The sequence below is a fragment of the Choloepus didactylus genome, chromosome 5 (assembly GCF_015220235.1).
Source record: "Choloepus didactylus isolate mChoDid1 chromosome 5, mChoDid1.pri, whole genome shotgun sequence".
Lineage (NCBI taxonomy): Eukaryota > Metazoa > Chordata > Mammalia > Pilosa > Megalonychidae > Choloepus > Choloepus didactylus.
This window is the reverse complement of record NC_051311.1, coordinates 63832037-63850063: the sequence shown is the minus strand read 5'-3', so window position 1 is coordinate 63850063 and position 18027 is coordinate 63832037. Positions and strand designations below refer to the sequence as shown.

Genomic DNA, 18027 nt, shown 5'->3' with positions numbered 1-18027 from the left:
GCAACCTGTGCCCTGCTGCACCATTTGGCATTACCAGCTTGCAGTGGGTACTTTCTGCAGCTTCTCACTCTGGTCTTCTACAGCCATGATGACCCCCTCTGTGGTACCACCCACCCGCAAGGGCTGCTGGCCAGCTGGCAGTGGGCAGGCATGCTGGTGTTGGCACAGGCCTGGAGACCTCCCACCATGCAGCCCACCTGCACTGGCACCCTCCGTGAGTACTGCAACGCCCTCATCACCTTCCTAAGGAGGCTGGGCCTGTTGCCTCCCCCCAGCTCAGCTCTGACGGGGCCTGGGGCTCCCACTCACTGCCAGGATGGGGGCTGTCACCCACGTGGGCAAGGGCCAGACACTTGAGGCATTGACACCTGTTTGATTTATTCAGGTTACTTAATATACAACCACACAACTGTGACCCCAAAGTGTGCAAAGTTAAAGCCTTCAACTGCAGCTGAGGAGAGGGCAGGAACGGTACACCTGCAGCGGATCAGGAATGATGGGCAGGCAGCCATGACCAGGGCAGCCTCCTCCCCAGGGCCAGGGACGGGGGGAGGGGGGTGGTCTGAGGATCAGGGCCAAGGGTGGCCTGGGGGCTGAAGGGAGGGGGCAGAGACCTCCCCTTGGCCTGGGTTGGGAGCCCAGAAATGCCACTTGGCTGAGGGGGCAGCAGCCCGGGAAAGGAGAGCACCATTTCCTGGGGGAGGGAGGGGGAGGTGCCCTACAGAAGCCAGGAGGGGCCGGCTGCTCCAGGGATGGGAACCAGACCAGAGCAGGCTGCAGCGACAAAGACCTGAGGCAGGCGCAAGGCCTGAGAGCCTGGGTGGCTGGGCTCGAGGGGTTGCTAAAGAAAGGGGAGCCCAGGGGACACTCCCAGGGCAGCCTGGCCCAGGGAGCGGCCCTGACTCTGCGGGGTATGCCCGGGGAGAGGCCGCAGACCCTGCAGGACCTCCTCTCCTCACTCCCAGGAAAGGAGCTGGGGAACCCATAGTGCAAATCTGTGGACCGCTCAGTTAGGAAGGGAGGCTATGCCCAAGGGAGGCCCCTGGGGTAAGCCCCCTCCGACTCCTCGGCCTCCACCACTGTCTTCAGTACAGCCGCTTCTCGTAACTGTGGGGACAAGGCAAGAAGGGGACCGAGAGTGGGTGTGTGGACCCCGTCCCCTTCACAAATCCCCATGCTCAGGGCCCAGGGCTGCTGCAGCCAGCCCCAAGATGTGGGAGAGGACAGAGAGCTGCAGAAGCCCCTGCCTCTCAGCCAGAGCAGGGGCAGGGGGAGAGCAGAGAGCAGGCCCTGTTCTTTCCCTAAAGAGCCCGTCCAAGTCCAGAGACATCCATGTTCCTCCGGGCCACCGCCACATCTGAGCAGACTGCCCCGGGGCCCAGGGTGGAGATGGTTCAGGCAGGCGCAGCTCTCCGTCCCCCACAAGCTCGGATCGAGAGCTGAACCTTGCTGCCCTGTGTCCGCCCCAGCCTGCACACACAGCTGCCTAGGCCCCTGTGGTCAGCGGGTCCGACCAAGACAGGGCAGCTTCACCGGGCATCTCTCTGCACCCCAGAAGGGGATCCGTGCTTTGGTTGGATGAGGGGATACTGCTGGTGTCTCCCCACGGGGTGCTGGAGGTGGGGGGCCAGGAGAGCCCAATAACAGGGTCCATATCCCATGATCATACCCCAGAGCCACCCCCTGCCCAATGCCCACCACCCCCGGCCCAGATCCCACCCAGACTGCCCCTGCTCTACTCTACACTGACCCGGGCAGCGCGTTTACTTACACGGCAGAAAGGTATAGCTATGGGAGGGTGGGGCAGAAAGAGACACAGGTTAGATGGCCGCCTATGCCTGGGGAGACAGGCCCTCTCAACTAGGCCCTGACTACTACTGCCAACTAGCGCTGCCCCCACCCGCGGCCACCCCAGACAGCTGGCCTGGCATCTATCTCTCTGTTCTTCTCTCCACCAGAGGGCTCATGCCCCTGGCCTCTGCCAGCAAAAGCCCAGCACCACCAGCCGCCTACCACCAGCCACCAAGCTTCTGAGCAAGCAGGGGCCTGGGAGCCCAGGTGGGGCTAGCTGTCACACCTCCCGTGCCCTGCTCGGGGGAGGTGCCCAAGGGGAGGGGAGGGGCCTGCTCGCACAGGGGGCTACAGGACAGGGTTCAAGGGTGGGCTGGGCCCTGGGGGAGAAGGTGATGGGGTCACCCTGCAGCAGCATCTGTCCCTGGTGGAGATGGCCCAGGGGGTCCCCCTAGAACCTCAGCTCGGCCTCTGAATTACAGCCCCACCTGCCCAGCCAAGTCCCAGCCAGCTGGGGCAGGGAGGCCACCGCACTTACGAGTGCAGGCCGTGGATGCCACCCTCGATCTGGGCCGACATGGTCCGCTTCTCAAACTTCAGCTCTCCTGAGTACATCATGGACCTGGCAGGCAGGTGGTGGACAGGTCAGGGGCATCGAGGGCAGAGAAGAGAGAAGCAAGGAAGGAGGAAGCCTCCAGAAGCCGCCCAGGTGCACCCCACCCCATTCTGCCTCCACCTGCCGCCCCCTCCAGTATGGCACTCACCGCAGAATGGACAGGCTACGGGCACCGATATCCTGGCAGCCATGCTGGATACCTGCTATGAGGTAGGGCACGAACTTCTGAATGGAGCCTTTGTCCTGGATGGAGCCGGAAACGCCCTGTGCAATCTTCACCTTATCCCCCTCACTACATGGAGGACAAGGACACTGAGCCAAGCGGCTCAGGAGATCCCCAGCCCACCTCTCAAGGGCCCTGACAGGGGACACCACCCGGAAGGACCCCAAAGCAGCCACTTGCCGGGCTGGTAAAGAGGCCTGGGATACAAAAATCCTCGGGTTCCTGGAAAGCCCTGATTCAGACAGTGAATGAGGCAGAAAGAGAAATACAATCAAGACTGCTAGTAGTTGGGGGGCTGGGGCTCGCAGAAGAAAAGAAGAGCAAAGAGAGAAAATGTACGCTAAAGGCTGAAAAAAAATGAACATAGGAAGAGGTTTAAAAACCTGAGAAATCAAAGAGGAAATGGAGATGGGAGACATTGAGGACCTCTTAGGTGTCACTTCTGAGCTGTTTCATTAGTTTCTGTGCCAGAAGAATCATGGTCAATCTGGAGGATTTTTTCCCCCTTTCACTTAAAATAAACAAGTACTTAAATTTAAAAAAAAAAAAAAAAAAGCATGAATTCTGAGTGAGGAGGTGCAGACACCTGGTGCCTCGGCTTCCAGGTCTGTAAAATGGGGACTGGGTGTCACCTGGGGAAGTCGAGGGCCTCCTGAGGGCCTGAAGGAGGGGTGGGCTTATCTGCCTGGGACAAGGCTTGAGGGGCAGGGCACCTGAAGTATCGTTTCTGGCTGCTGCTGCTCTTCTCCATGGCGTCCAGCGAGCCCATGCCCCGGTATTTCTTAAGCCGCACCCCATCGGAGAAGAAGTACTCGCCGGGGGCCTCCGTGGTGGCAGCAAGCAGGGAGCCCATCATGACTGCGGTGGTGTTCAGAGGTTCAGAGATTCCAGCCTCAGAGCCCACGCGCTGAGCCCACCCGCTGCCCCCACCCGGCTGGGCCAGCCCCTTGCCCACCATCCCCGCACCTGTGGAGGCGCCGAGGGCCAGGGCCTTGACCACGTGGCCCACGGTCTGGATGCCGCCATCGGCTATGACAGGCACACCAAAGCGCCGGGCGTACTCGGCCACCTTGTACACAGCAGTGCCCTGGGGCCGACCGCAGGCCATCACTGGGGGCAGAAGGCAGAACAGAGATGGGGCCACAGCAGCCCAGGGGCCAGGCACACAGCTGGGCGAGATGGGGGCCAGGGGCTCAGGACAGCCCTTTCTCCTTGTGCCCGACCTCCACTCTGGGGGAAAGGGACAGGGCTCCAAGATGTTTCTAAGGCATAAGTCAGGAGCCAGCAAATGCCACCAGGTGAATGTCACTCCCAGGGCCTGGGCCACCCCATCCATTCCAGCACCATGGGAGATTCCGGTGGGGGCAGGGAATAGCACTGGCCCTTAGAGGGCAACCCCCCAGAACGGGCTCCAACTCCCCTCACTTCCTCTAGTTGCACAGATTCCCATTCCGGGCTTTCATACGCAAAAACTGTTAGGATCAGGTACGCATGGTCCCCTTAAGGATGCTGGTTTTCTTAATATCTTTGCACTTCTTTAAGTTTAATTGTTTAAGGTCCTTAAGTGTTAGGTCTGAAGTGGAAAATCTAAGGAACCAGCCTTTATCTAGGGATGGATGTAAGGCTGAACATGCTAGAGAGGGAGCCTTCTCTATACCTTTTGTCTTTGTCCTTCCTATATACCAAGGCTTAAAACAGTGACTGGCACATAGTAGGTGCTCAGTAAATATTTGCTGAGCGAGTGAGTGAGGGCCCATGTTTTGCCACGGTGGTCAGCTAAGGGGAAGAGGAGAAATGCTTACAAGCAGAGGCCCTGAAGACCAAAAGGGGAAGATGTTTTGGGTAGAAAAGACCAAATGGGTCACTCAGGGTTCCAGAGAAGTGACTCTCACTGGAGGGGCCGGACACATCCCTTCAGGGCAAGCAAGGGCCCAACTATTCCAAGTGTCCAGGCCCATGAGCCAGACATCTGCCTCCGGGTGTCTCAACCACTGATGGGGACACCCCCTACCAAATTACATGGGGGTATGATATCCTTATATATTCAGAGAGTTTTTAGTATCTGGATTATCACAAATCTCATCCAAAACCCCAGCTGGCTTCCAAAGAGAACCTCAGAAAAGTGGGCACACCAGCCTTGAGCCGCGGATTGGGCCTTCTTGACTAGTACTTGAGAAGCAGGTTGGTTCACACCGAAAACTCACAGTACCCTTGTCTGCTTACACCTGCCTCCCCCTAGTTAGTGGGTCCCAGAGGGCAGAGTCTGAGTCTGGGTCACCCTGGGAAGGGGCCTGGTAGAGAGAGGATTCAATACGCATCTGTGGACCAAGAGGGAGGCCCCCAGCCTGTAGTGGAGTCGGCGGGGGTGTGACGATGGGCAACCCTCAGCCTCCTACTGACACCCACCTTCTTGGGTGATGCAGATGGAGCCGCAGCCCATCCCCACTCGCAGCCCATCCACCCCAGCATCGATCAGGTTCTTGGCTTGAGCTGCTGTCACCACTGTAGGTGGGGGACAGAGGAACAAGGTGAGGGTGGGATGCCCTGCCCTGCCCAGGGGCTTCCTGGGACCCCAGTTTAGCATCCCCTCCCATGACCAAAGCCCTCTGCTCCTCATGCGAGGAGCAATGCCAGCACCTAGGGATGCTGAGGGACCGAAGAAGGGTTACATGGTGAGAGAGCAAGGGCAGGGGAGCTGAGAGGGGACCCTGGACTCACCATTCCCACCAATCACCTGGAGGTGGGGGTACTTTTGCTTGATGTAATGCACCATGGCAATCTGATACACCGAATTCCCCTGGGAGGAGTCCTGTGAGAAGGGGGACAGGAAAGCTTAGGTACAGACAACCGAGGAGCCTCACTGGGGAAGGGGGGTCCTTTAGTGGACAAATCCCTGAAATTGTGAAAAAGGTTATGAGCATGCTCTTTTGTCTTCCTGGGAAGACACTTAACAGCTGTCAGATGATTCGCTAAGGAGCCTACTTTCCCACAAAAGTTAAGCCCCCCTAAAGGGCAGTCTTAGAGTCACCAAAGCCCTTTCATTCCCATTGTTTGGACTGATCCTCACAGCAAGGAGCCACTGCCTGGGGTCATGCTCTGGTTCCACCAAATGACACAACTTAACCTCTTAGACCCTCAGTTTCTTTATCTGACAAGAGGGAATGACAATCATTATCTCTCCAGAGGCTGACAGGACTAAATGAGTTGATCTATGTAAAGTTTCTAGCATACTGCCTGGCAAGTGGTAGGTTCTCAATGAGTGTGAGCTGTGATTTTATTGTCAACTCCTGAGCAAGGGAGGCCCTCCAAGGGGCCCCTCATTTGTTCTTGGTTGTCAACAGCTGGGGACTCTTTGCATTCTGACACCAGGGAGGACTCAGCAGCAGAGAGAAGGAGCAGCCAAGGGTCACAGGACTGATCCGAGGCAATAGCCGCTCCTCTGCCACCCTCCCTCCAGGCTCTGTCTCCTGCCCGTGCCCCCCACAGGGGCCTCCTGCCAGGTGCTGCCCTCACCAGCACGATGACGTCGGCACCCGCCTGGGTGAGCAGGTCCAGACGGTATTTGTCATCCTCACGGGTGCCGATGGCCGCCCCGCATAGCAGCTGCTTGTGGGAATCCTTGGAGGCCAGGGGGTAGTCCCGGTTCTTCTTCAGGTCAGTGCGGGCGATGATGGCCACCAGCTCGTCACGGTCGTTGACAATAGGCAACTTCCCTAATGGGGGGGCGCAGAGGTGAGAAGGAGCTGCGTTCTCTGTCTCTGAACCTCAGGGAAACGGGCAGGTGTTGTTTGGGGGTGCAGGGATGTGCCAGTAATTCCTCAGAAGTACTGAAATCAGCCACTAGGTGACAGCACCCACCCAGGAAGTGTTCCTAAGGACAGGGGCCTCTCAGACAAGGGAGCTCCCAGAGCATTTCCTGTCCCGGGGCCTCCTTTCACCTGCTGGGCCACAGTGGTCCGACTGTCCCGAGCCAGGGCACAAATGTGAGGCTGTCCTGAAAAGGGGCAGGTGCTCTGACCCATGCCACCCTCAAAGAACTTGGACCAGAGAAGCATTTCCCAGTGTACCCCACAGGAACCCAATGAGCATAATTTGAACAGTTCAATGTCAAATAAGTGGAAGTACAGGACTTCCTGCTACCTTTCTTGCTGCGCTGCAGGATCTCATTTGCCTCTTTCAATGTCACGCCCGCCGGAGCCACCACCAGCTCGTTCCGCAGTGTCATCACCTGTGGGGCCAGGAACATTTGCCTGCAGGTTGGCAGGTGAGAGAGAAGGGAGCCAGGCCTCCCTCTGGTCCCTGGTCACAGGTACCAGCCCAAGGCCCCAGGGTGTGGGCTCCTCTCTGTACCCCGGCTGCCCATTCCCTGTCCCGCAGGCACCTCGCTGAGGAGGGTGGTGTGGTCCTTCTCTGCAAGGAAGTCGATGTCTCGGGAGGTGACAATGCCCATCAGCTTGCTGCCCATGGTGCCCGTCTCAGTGATGGGGATGCCGGAAAAGCCGTGCCGGATCTTGGCCTCTAGCACGTCACCCACGGTGTGCGAGGGACTCAGCACCACGGGGTCCGTGATGAAGCCCTGTTCAAACTTCTGTGGGCAAAGACAGAGGAAGGGAAAGGCTGGAAGGAAGCTGGAAGTGGCACACAGCTGAGTACTATGGGCAGAGGGGTCCGAGTCCTCAGTGAGGTGAGGGGCCAGTGGGTTAATGAGGGTTCAACTTTGTGCCCCACTGAGGGGGAGGGCAGCCAGCACCCCACAGCAATCAGTCATGGAGTGCACCAGCCTGCAGGGCTGGCAAGGGAGGGTGGGATGGTCTGTGTGGCGGGGGCCGCCAGGTGGCACCTTCTTTCTGGGGGCGGGGAGCAGTACTTGCCTTGACCTTCCGCACCTCATTGGCCTGGAACTCTGGGGTGCAGTTGTGGTGAATGAAACCAATACCTCCCATCAGCTGGGGTGGAAGGGAAGTGTGGTCAGAGCCAGGGATGTACCCCTGCCCTCCCCTTCCCTCTGCAAACCCCACCCCCGATTCTGGTTCCTCCCCTCGGCCCTGGGACCTCTATCCAGGCCCCTGACTCACAGCCATCGCGATGGCCATGTCAGCCTCTGTCACAGTGTCCATGGGGGAGGAGATCAGCGGTGTCTTCAGAGTTATCTTCCGAGTCAGGGCTGAAGTCAGGTCCTGGGGAGGGATGCAGGCACAGTCTACACGAAGGCTTTTGTCATTCGCTCCACAAACATTTACCAGGCTCCTACTTGTATCAGCAGCAAGCTAGGCCCCAGAAATAGAGTAGCGAGCAAGGCAGGTGTAGTCCCTGCTAGCTACAATGGTGCTTACATTCTAACTGGAAAGAAAAATGGCAAATACAAAATACATATACAAGGTGATCAAGATAAAGGCTACAAAGAAGAAAAAGATTAATAAGGCCAATGACCACTGGAAGGAGGTGGTGGTCAGGGAAAGCCTCTCTCTGGGGGGTGACAAGTGGGAGCCAATCAAGTGAAGACCTGAGGGATCACCCTCTGGGTGGAGGGAGCTGTGCACACGGAGGTCCTAAGGTGGGAAAAAGCATCGTGCATTTAAGAGAGAAAAGAAGGCCAAGGAGTGGAGCAAAGGGAGAGACGCAGGAGCTGAGGAGAGGTGAGAGGCAGGCAGGGGGCAAGGATATACGGCTTTGAAGGCCACAGAGAGGAGCTTAGATTCTATTCTGAGATGAGAAGCCTCTGGAGGGTCCCAAGCAGAGGAGAGACTCGATCTGATTTATGTTTTACAGAGGTCACTTGGGCTCCTGTGTGGAGAAAAGATGGATTCAAGGGGACCAGGGCTGAGGCAGGGAGACCACTCAGGAGCAGCCACACAGCTCTAGGTGAGAGAAGACAGGGACCAGGAAGGGGAAGGCGGGGAGCTCTCTGAGATGTAAGAGTCTGTTAGACATCCAGGAAAGTCGTTGAATAAGAGTCTGGAGCTCAAGGGAGAGGTCAGGACTGCAAATATAAACTGGAGAACCATATGCCTATGAATAGTTATGTAAAGGCAGACCATAGACCCTCTGAGATTCAGCTCAATAGTTGTAGTGTCTATCCCCCAAAACAGTCGGACAGACTTTGGGATATAATTTTGGAAATTTGCAGGCTCCTGAAGTCCATTCACAGACCCTGGCTGAGAACCCTAGTCCCAGAATCTAGAAAACACCTTTCTCCTTTCCTTTCGTCCTGTAGACAAGGAGCTACAGCCTAGATGAAAGAGGCCACAGGACTAGGAGACTCTCAACTGCCAGGCAGGGGTCCTTTTCACCCCTCTCTTCCCAGCACCCAGCCCAGGGTCTGGCATAAAGTCAGGGTGCTTGGTAAACCATGTTGAACTGAGCAGCTAAACCAAAAAGGATTCCTGGTCACTGTCATAAGGGAATGATCCAGAATAACCTGAATTTCCCCCTAAAAATCTGCCTGAGTTGGCACCGGCTGCACATGGCTGGATGTGAGCTTCCCCAACATATGAGATTCAGACACTCTGGCCCTCTGGCCCTTCATGAGAACCAGAGCAGAATAAAAATCAATAACAGCATCAGAAAAGAGATCAACTATTTTTTAAAATGTGTATGCAATCCTTACGAGATAATCTAACTTTTTCTTGAAATGGTTTACACCTGTCAGCACCCAACCCTTGGCTTCTATCAGTTTATCACATATTAACTGCAGAAAGGAAACTGTTCTCTCCTTTAGCTCATTGCTGACCCCCTCCTGTAAAGCAAGGTGCTGTGTCCTTATATACAACCCACACTTAACTCCTTTAAACCTTTCTGCTAGTTCCTGTACATTGTGGTTCAACAAACAAGACTGTCCACCTGATTCAAAGGCTCCGTGTTAATGGCTCCTATCATGTCCTTGCTCAGCATTTCAGACAAAGTCCCATCCTTTTGGTCTGTTGTGATAAGGGAGCCACACTCACACCCACCCTGTCCCCAGAACCTTTCGAACCCCTAATCAGGCTGCATGAACGGTTCAAACTCTCGGGCTCTGTGCCAGACCCACCACTCAGTAACCCCCCATACACCCACAGCTGCCCCTGCTCCACTAGGCCTAAACCATTGCACTGCGCCAATTTCTTGGGCAGCAATAAAGGCTATATCCAACACATTCCCAAGAAAAGTCCCTCCCACACCCTGCCCTTGAGCGAGAAGCCAGCTTCTTCCAGACACACACAGTCCTCTCCCCACCCTCTTCAAAGGGAAGAGGCACTCACCACCTCATCAGCTATGAAGTCTATGAATCCTGGGAGGATCAGGAAGTCGCTGTGAAGACAGAAAAGTGAAGGTTACTGAGTGGGGAGGTGTGCCGAAAAGAGTTAGGGTCTGCCATGCCAGAGGAGGCAGAATGGGGGTGGAGAGAAGGCCAGAGGTGCAGAGGCTGGAGCCCTCTGATTCCTGCTGCCCCATCAGAGCTGAATCCCCACGTTCTCCCCATCAGCGTCTTGTTGGCTCCAGCCAAAAGACAGCAGAAGGTCTGTGGACCTGAAGCGCCCACCAAGGCCATGGGCCTAAAATACCCACTGCCTTCAATGCTCAGACTTTGTCATGGGACATAGAAGTTCCCACATCGCCACACATAGTAGATACGATGCCTGCCCTTGGAAACTCCCCCATCTTGATAGGGGGAGACAATAAGTAAACACAGAGGATGCACCTGTGGACAGCTGTTGTAGTGCAGCATAGCACAAGCACAACACAGCACAGGACAAGCCACACACCCAAGTGCTGGCTCACAGGGTTCCAAATAGCACCGAGGAACCCAAGGGGGCTGAGTTCTAGCTATATGTGGACATGAAGAAACCAACAGACGGGGATTGGGATAGGAAAAGAGGAGGAAGGAAGCCTTACAAGTTAGGACTAAGACACTGGGGCCCCAGCCAAGGTAAGGCAGCTGCCAAATGGGGCGTGGGGGGTAGGCATGGTTCCAGAGAACCCCAGAAGCAGAGTGCCAGGTTGCGCAGGTATGCCAAGGTGCAGTGTCACAGTCTGAGATCTACCCTGCCTGAGATCACAGCAGGCCTTGATAGACACACCTAAAAGAGAATGCCCCACAGTGCAGGAACACTCCTGACTGGGCTCAGCAAAGCAGCAGGCACCCCTAGTGCTGGAAGGAAAAGACAAGTCTGGTATGGGAGTGCACCTCGCCAGATCCTGCACCTCAGGGTGTGAATGGATGGTGGGGAGGGGGTGTCCCTCAGGAATGAGCTACATGGTGGGTGGGAGGGGTAGGGCCTTTAATCTGTCCTAGGAGATGTTGATGAAAAAGATACCAAAGGTATACTCTCCCCCACTGCCAAAGATCACCAAAGAAACACAGAATTTTAACTGGCCCTGGCCCTTGGCAGCCCTTCCTCTCTACAGTGAGGAGGTCTCTAGCTCACTTAGAGGTCAGAGGGGAAATAATGCTGGAGTCTGGGCCTTTTAGCATTTTCCAGGTATTATTCACACCCCTCACCTGACCACCACCCCAGCTATGGACCATCCTCAGGAGTGACTGGTATCCTGGTATCGGGGAAACTGCCGACCAAGCAGGAGTGCTTACTGGCAAAGGCAGGGACTGGCAGAAGCCGGGCAGGGAGGCTTTTGGCTGGCTAGCATCCCTACTCTGCCCCAGTCCCAGGCTCAGATGCTCCTTCCTGGCAGGAACACACTCCTGCGGGCAGGAGGCAGGGCTGGTGCCAGGCCTGCAGCCGGCAGGACAACTGGCCTAGGGCCCAGGGAAAAGGCAAACTCAGCCACCCACGCTGGGTGGGCTTGGGGGTTGGAAGCCACACAATACTCATGCTCAAGGGGGCAACCGTGCCAACTTGTGGGCAAGCAGGGGCACAATGGAAGGACTAGAAAAAAAGAGGGAGCCATCCCAATCACCCAGCTGGGCCTCTCCTGAGAGCAACACCCAAGCAGTTTACCTTATGGCGAGCTCCAGGGCCCCCTCTGCCCTGGTGGTGGAAAGGGTGCCCTGGACCCAGGTTTAGGAAAAGTCTCCCCATAACTCCCACATCTCGCGTCCCCAGACGCCCGAAGCCCCCTCCACGCGGACAAGATACCCATGAGGAGGAGAAAGGGGGCAGGGCGGACCCGGATCTGGCCGAGAACGGGGCATGGCACCGAGGGCCGCGATGTCACTGTGCCACGTCCCTATACGCTCGGCGTGGGCCGCCCTTCCTTCCCTTGCCCAGCCCCCCTCACGCCCAAGTCACTCGAGTCGGGCCGGGGAAGCCGGGCGTCGCCGTGGGGGCGGCGTAAGGGAATCCATGCACGTGCAGGGTACGGGCCGGGGGATCGCGGCGCGTTGGTAGGCGCACCAAGGTGGGGGGGCCGACGCCCACCGCGCTTACTTATAAGTGAGGCCGTCGGCGTTGGCGAAGAGCTGCTGCGCGGTAAGCCCATCCTCAGGCACGTAGCCGGTGCCGCCGCTAATCAGGTAGTCCGCCATGCTGCTGGGAGACACCGCGACCCGACATAAACATCCGCGCGGGTTGCCCCGCTGCTTCTGCTTCTGCTGCTGGTGCTGCTGCTACTGCTGGTGCTGACGCCGCGCCACGGCCACGCTGCCGCCGCGGGCCGGACCGGGCCGGGGGCGGGGGCTGCCGCAGCGGCGGGGCGGGCCCGGGGCGCCGCCCTCCCCTCCTGTTCTTCCCGCGGGAAGCCGCTGTCTCCGCCCTGCGCGGCATAAAGGGCGGGGCGAAACCTAGCCCCGCCGCTGTGCGCACGCCTGGGCAGGCTGTGCAGCCACAACGACTCCGTGCGGGCCGGGGCGGGGGCCGGGCAGGGGGCGCGTGTCTCTAGCTGGGAAAGGGGGTTGAGCCACGGCGAGGCACGCCCCCTCCGCCGCTCCTCGTCCCGCCCTCTAGGCCCCCCACCCCGCAGTGCGCCCCACGTTCGCCTCCTAGGGCCCGAGTCACCCCAGCCACCGAGACCCCGCTGGCTTGAGTTTCCCTTTACCCTATTCCCAACTCCTAGGGGTACCTCAATAGAGGTTTTGCCTTTCCCCAAGACTAATTCCTGGGCTCTGATCAGGGGCCAGAGCCCTGAGGAACTGGTCTGGGTTCACAGTCCTGCAACACACTGGAGTTGGACCTTGGGGCAGTGCAGCCCCGCTTCCCCCATCAGCTCTAGGCGGCTAGCCTTGGAACCCTGTGGAGTTTACAAAGCATTTTTCATAAATGACCACATTTACTCCACAGTCTATTAATTGTCAGTTATTACGTATCCCCTCTTTACAGATACAAAACCTACAGTTCAGACTCCCGCTTCTGACTCCTGGCCCAGTGCCTCAGGCCATCTGCGCCAGCCCCAGCTCAGAAAGTGGCCTAGATACTGAGGTTTGAGCCTCAGTGAGGAGTTCGTTTTTCTTTGGGAGCAGAGTGTGGTGGGTAGATGGGGAAGGAACACAGACCTGGCTTAGACAAACAAGTATGCATCCAAATTAGAACGGAGGCTAGGAAACTTTTGAAAATTCCCCAAAGCAGAAGTTTGGTGTCCCTGGGTGCCCAGCAAGACCCAGATTTCTACATGGGAGCAGTAGAATTATGTAACAAATTGATTCATGTGGGGGCAAGTGGGGTGGCAGAGGGCAGACCCTTCCCTCTTGGGACCAGAACTGCTAACGCTACTCCTCCACCAGAAGCTGGACAGCAAATCCCCTCCACGCAAACTCTGCAGTCTCCTCTCTTTGTTCTCCTTTGGCTCCCACTGCTCACTTCTGGATGAGCTGAAGAGAATGAGGCAGGCAGGGACAGAGTTCTCCCTGGCATGGTGGCTGCCTGAGTGTTCCCTCCCTCCCTCCCCAGTCCTGGGAGGCTAGGTTTGTTTACCTCTCAGCAGTGTGGTGGCAGCCCTGGCCCAGGGGAGGCTTGGCCTCCTAGCCTAGAGGCTCCCTGGGGTGCCCAGCCTCCCCCAGTGATGCCCCTGGGACCCTGCAGGGAAAACACAGGGAAAGGGAAGTTTCCCACAGAGCTGGGGTGATGACACTGGCTAGAGAAGACTCACAGATGTTTTCTAAACTCCAACCTTAAGGACATCACAGACCCCCAGACCTGCTAGTTGGAACCCAAGCTTCCCTCCTCATCCAAAGGACTCCACGCCTTGGAAAGGAGGGAGTGGGGCTTGATGGGCTCTGTGCCAACTGGGGGCTGAGGACAGCTTGCCAGAGATGCCTGGGAAGCACCTCTGATTCCTTAGCACTTACACACCCATCTCTCAGGCCACGCAGAGCCAGAGCAGTGAGGCTGGCCAGGGGAAGCACCCTGGTCATTCAGAGCTGCCCTGGGGCAACTTCCTGGCCAAAGAAAGACAGGGCAGCCATGGTGATTGCAGGCACAGAGCACACTGGGTGCCCCATGGTCTCTCTAAGACCCAGAAGAGGGTCAGGAGTGGCTAGGGTACCATGTGGCTACCAGAAGGGCTGAGGCCCAGCAGCTGGGTTCTGCCATTGCAGGTGACCTTAATGTGACATCGGCTCCAGCCTAGAACTCTAAGACTCAGGGAAAGAGGAGGCTTCAGGCTGAGTTGGGAGGAGGGTTTCCTCTTTAGGGACTACAGACCTCTCTGCAACTCTCTAGCCTGCAACCCCATCTCCCTCCTGCTTTGACTTGTGTCAGGGATTCCTCATTACTCTAAGCTGCTGGGCTCTGGGTTAGGCTGTCCTTTTTCAGAAACTCCGTTAATCCATCACCCCCACTCCCTACCCCCACCCCCAGCCCCCGCCTACCCCCCCACTCTCTTCCTGATCTTCTCCAGCTGCTTCCTCCATGCAGAGGGACACTGAGGCAACCAGAGGGCCGCCTTGGCCTAAGGAAGGGCTGTTGGTCCCCTGAGACTCCCCACCTAGCAGCTGTTAGGGCAGTAAGGTGGGGAAGCAGGCCCTAGCCCCTTCCGGTCCCTTCCCCAGTGTAGTAAGAGAATAATGCCCAGCTGGGCTTGGAGGTACAGGCAGGGAGCCTTGAGGTCTTTATGTGGTCTATGACTGTTGAAGGAACAAGATTTCAAAACACTTTTGGGGGGAGAGTTTGGGGCAGAGCTGAGGAGGAAGAGGTCATAACAACATTGGTGGTGTTGAGCTGGGACAGCGGACATGGCTTGCCCTAGTTCAAAGCCAGGGAGCAAGAGCATTCAAACCCAGGACTTCTCGTGATCCCTGTCTTCTTCCAATAGCTCCAGGCTGATGGAGGCAGATAGAGGTCCAGCTGGCAGGTTTGGAATCTCATTACACACCAGACTGGGGCTCAGGTTTTACACAGGCTCTTCCAAGCTTGAGGTGGGGTGGGGAAGACCCCTTGGTGCAGAAATACAATCTGGAGAACGGATGTTGGCATGGCTGGGCCTGAACACTGGAGTCATTCTTTTCCAAAGCTTTCCCTAACCAAGGCACTGCCTCCATCTAGCCCCCAAGCACCCCAGCCTGCTCTCTCAGCTCCTGTGGCCTCTCGCTATCACCCTGGGCCCTGGGCCACAGTAGCTGGATTTCTAGGATGGGAGGGAGGATAGGGGGTTGCCTGAGCCTGAGTCAGCGCTAGAGAGGCACCCGGCAGGTGCAGACGGGACCAGGTCTCACCTGCTAAGCTGTTCAAAATTCTGACGTCAGCAGCCTGCCCCTGGGGCAGAGCTGCAGGGCTAATTCCTCTGACCACCCTCCCCCACCCCCACCCAGCTGCCAGGTCACCTCCCCAAGCTTCTGAGCACCAGATGGGACAGAGAAACAAGTCCAAATCCTCTGGATAGGAAGGACAGTGGGATTGCATTTCAAGCTGCGATACAATCCTGAGATTAGCTGCTACCTCCCTTTTAGCCAGTCCCCCTGGGGCCCGACTCAGCAACCCCACCCTTCCTCCAGTGATTCCCTCAGGGGAGAGTCTTAGGAGAGACCCTGAGGTGAGCAGCGCTGGTAGCCTCCTTATACCTCAGTGACCCAGCCGGGAGGAGGCGATCCATCTGGGCACCTACACCTGCCAGTAAGACTCTGAAGATAGTCCTGGGAGGGAACAGCTAAGGAGGAGCCAGCAAAGTTGGAAAGGAGCCCCAACGAGCCCTGCTTGAACCCCAGGAGTTGGGGGCAGTTGGACCGGGTGTCGTCGGGTGTGTAGTCGAGGGCCTATTCAGAGCCAAGATTTTAGGGAGAGTTTTTGCAACCTCCTCCCTCTCTTCTACCCATTGCCCCGTAAACGTAGCTCCAAATCCTTTGCATAGTGCCCGCCTGTGTCCCCAACCAAAGCCGCGTGCGAGGCGTCTGAACCCCATTTCAGGAAGTCAGAGGTTGGGGCGGTGCCAGAGCACGGGCGTGTGGCGCCTGCCCCTCTCCTCCCCCGCAGCGCCGCCGGGTTCCCCGGGCCACCTCGCCCTGTGAGCCGCCCGCCCCGGATGCGCCCCGCACGATCTGCCCTGGGCGTCACCTCTCAGGCTCGTAGCCGGCCTGCAGCAGGCGGGCGCTGTACCGCTGCGCCGCCGTCTCGTGTCCCGGGTGTTGCCGGGCTCCAGGCTCCGGAACAGCGGCGGCCCCGCCTCCCTGCAGCGGCGGCGGGAGCGGTCCCGACCCCGACCCTGGCCGTGGTGGGAGCGGACACTCCATGCGGAGGCCGCGGCTCAGGGCGGGCGGGAGCCTCTCTGCCTGGAGGCTCCCGGGGCCAGGGCTTGGGGGTGAGCGCAGCCACGTCTGTTCCCGGGGTGGGGGCGTGGCTGTAGGGGCGTGGCCTGAGCGCTGGGGCGGGGCAGCCTGGGTGTTGGGGCGCCAGGGAGTTCTCTAGGCTCACCCCTTGGCACCGCGCTCCTCCCCGCCTCTCTACGCGGCTGCCCAGGCTCAGCCCGCCTCTCCCATCAGCGAATCAGCGAGGGGATTCCGGGAGGTGGAGTGAGTGTATGCCGCCCAAGGATGAAAATGGAGAGGACCCCTGCCCCTTCCCCGCCACCCAGACCTTCCAGTTTCTCCTGACCCCTTCAGTGGAAAACCAGGAAAGAAAAAGAGCAGAATGGCTCCAGCGGCCGGGGTTCTCTTAGCGCCTGGGAGCCTCTAGCCTGGGTCTCTGCCTCATCTCGTGTTGGTTCCTCTGCCCCTTACAGCGTGGTCTCCCGGAGCGCCTCCTACCGACCGACCGCCGACCTCCCTCACTAGGATAACAAGGATGGGGGACAGTATCCATCACCCTTTGCCTACTCTCTGGCCCTCAAAAGACTCCACCTTGGCCCGGAGGAAAACAGATTTTCCACAGCCTTCCCCTGCCACTACCTGAGGGAGGAACAAGCAAGGCTACAAGTGCTTCTCTCCTTAAGGATAAGGACCTCGTCTTGCCTAGTTTGGGGCACCGCATAACGAGGGAGTGGGGCTGAACAGTAAGCTGCTCACACTTGTTCACTGACGGACTAGAAAGCATGCCTTTTCCTATTTCATCATGGTTATTATCATTGTCAACAATGATTGAACACCTAGCAAAGGTGGCAAGGAAAAGTGAGAGCACCTGCCCTCAGGCAATTTATTTGAGGAGAGAGATAGACAGAAAATAAACAGCTGACAATTGTTACACTATACACTTTTTTAAAAATCTGCCAATCTGAAGAACACTGAATGATTGGGCATTGCTGAGATGCATTACAAGGAAGGAGAGTTATGGGTCACACATTTCAGCAAATACTCCACAAAGGAAATTGAACTCATGCAACAGTGAGATCTGGTACCTTTTCCTATACCTATTCACACCCACTCCACAGAGTCAGGATTAAAACACAATTTCTCTGACTCCCCACCATAAATAATATCCTGTCACTGTGAGTTCTACTAGAGACAAGATTTTGTGTAACAAGATTATTTCTATGTCCCTGAAGATATCTTAAAGAGGCAAAGATGGGATGATCTAAATTGTACAGAATGATAAAGTCATTTTTCTGGTTCCTATTCATGAAATAATCACTCTGTACAAGAAAAGACCCAACACAGCAAACTTGGCAGATAGTACATTAAGACCGATTAAGACTAGGTCCTGTAATTAGGTGGGCCATAGTCCAACTCTGGGCTTTACTTCCGAATATATAAACACCCAAGTCAGAATCTCACCGAGTCTGTGTCCTCATCTTCCAAATGGGTTAATGTGCTGGTTTAGATATATTATGTCCCTCCAAAAGACATGTTTAATCCATCTTGCGGGATATTTGGATTAGGTTGTTTCCCTGGAAATGTGACTCACCCAACTGTAGATGATAATTTTGATTAGATGATTTCCATGGAGGTATGGCCCCACCCATTCAGCGTGGGTCTTGATTAGTTTGCTGGAGTACTTTAAAAAGAGCCACACAGGCCCAGACGCTTGCTGATGCTCATGCTCAGACATGCTTAGAGATTCAGACAGAAGGACGTTTAGCTAAGAGATGAAGCCCAGAGTTTGCC

At 56.9% G+C, this 18027-nt stretch overlaps 1 protein-coding gene across 3 annotated transcripts; it reads right to left on the bottom strand.

Annotated features, from left to right (window-relative positions):
* Window positions 1-358: 358 nt before the first annotated feature.
* On the bottom strand, window positions 359-16309 carry IMPDH1 (inosine monophosphate dehydrogenase 1). 3 transcript variants are annotated; one of them, XM_037836229.1, is made up of 15 exons: window positions 16046-16309; window positions 11993-12094; window positions 9869-9917; window positions 7706-7807; window positions 7502-7576; window positions 7012-7218; window positions 6771-6858; window positions 6144-6343; window positions 5349-5439; window positions 5037-5132; window positions 3597-3740; window positions 3344-3488; window positions 2556-2699; window positions 2330-2413; window positions 359-1107 (listed from the first exon to the last, which is right to left on the bottom strand). In XM_037836229.1, the coding sequence occupies exons 1-15, from the start codon at window positions 16219-16221 to the stop codon at window positions 1086-1088; spliced, it is 1725 nt and encodes a 574-aa protein (XP_037692157.1). In that variant the 5' UTR covers window positions 16222-16309; the 3' UTR covers window positions 359-1085. The 3 variants fall into 3 exon arrangements, with proteins under 3 accessions (XP_037692157.1, XP_037692158.1, XP_037692159.1); XM_037836230.1 differs by having other exon boundaries at window positions 11993-12091; XM_037836231.1 differs by lacking the exon at window positions 11993-12094.
* Window positions 16310-18027: the final 1718 nt, after the last annotated feature.

Coding starts and splice junctions, on each gene's coding strand:
- IMPDH1 (XM_037836229.1), bottom strand. CDS start 16,221: ATGGAGTGTCCGCTCCCACCACGGCCAGGGTCGGGGTCGGGACCGCTC. Junction 12,095..16,045: donor GCCGGCTACGAGCCTGAGAG/GTGACGCCCAGG, acceptor GGTGTCTCCCAG/CAGCATGGCGGACTACCTGA. Junction 2,414..2,555: donor CGTAGCCTGTCCATTCTGCG/GTGAGTGCCATA, acceptor CCTGCCTGCCAG/GTCCATGATGTACTCAGGAG.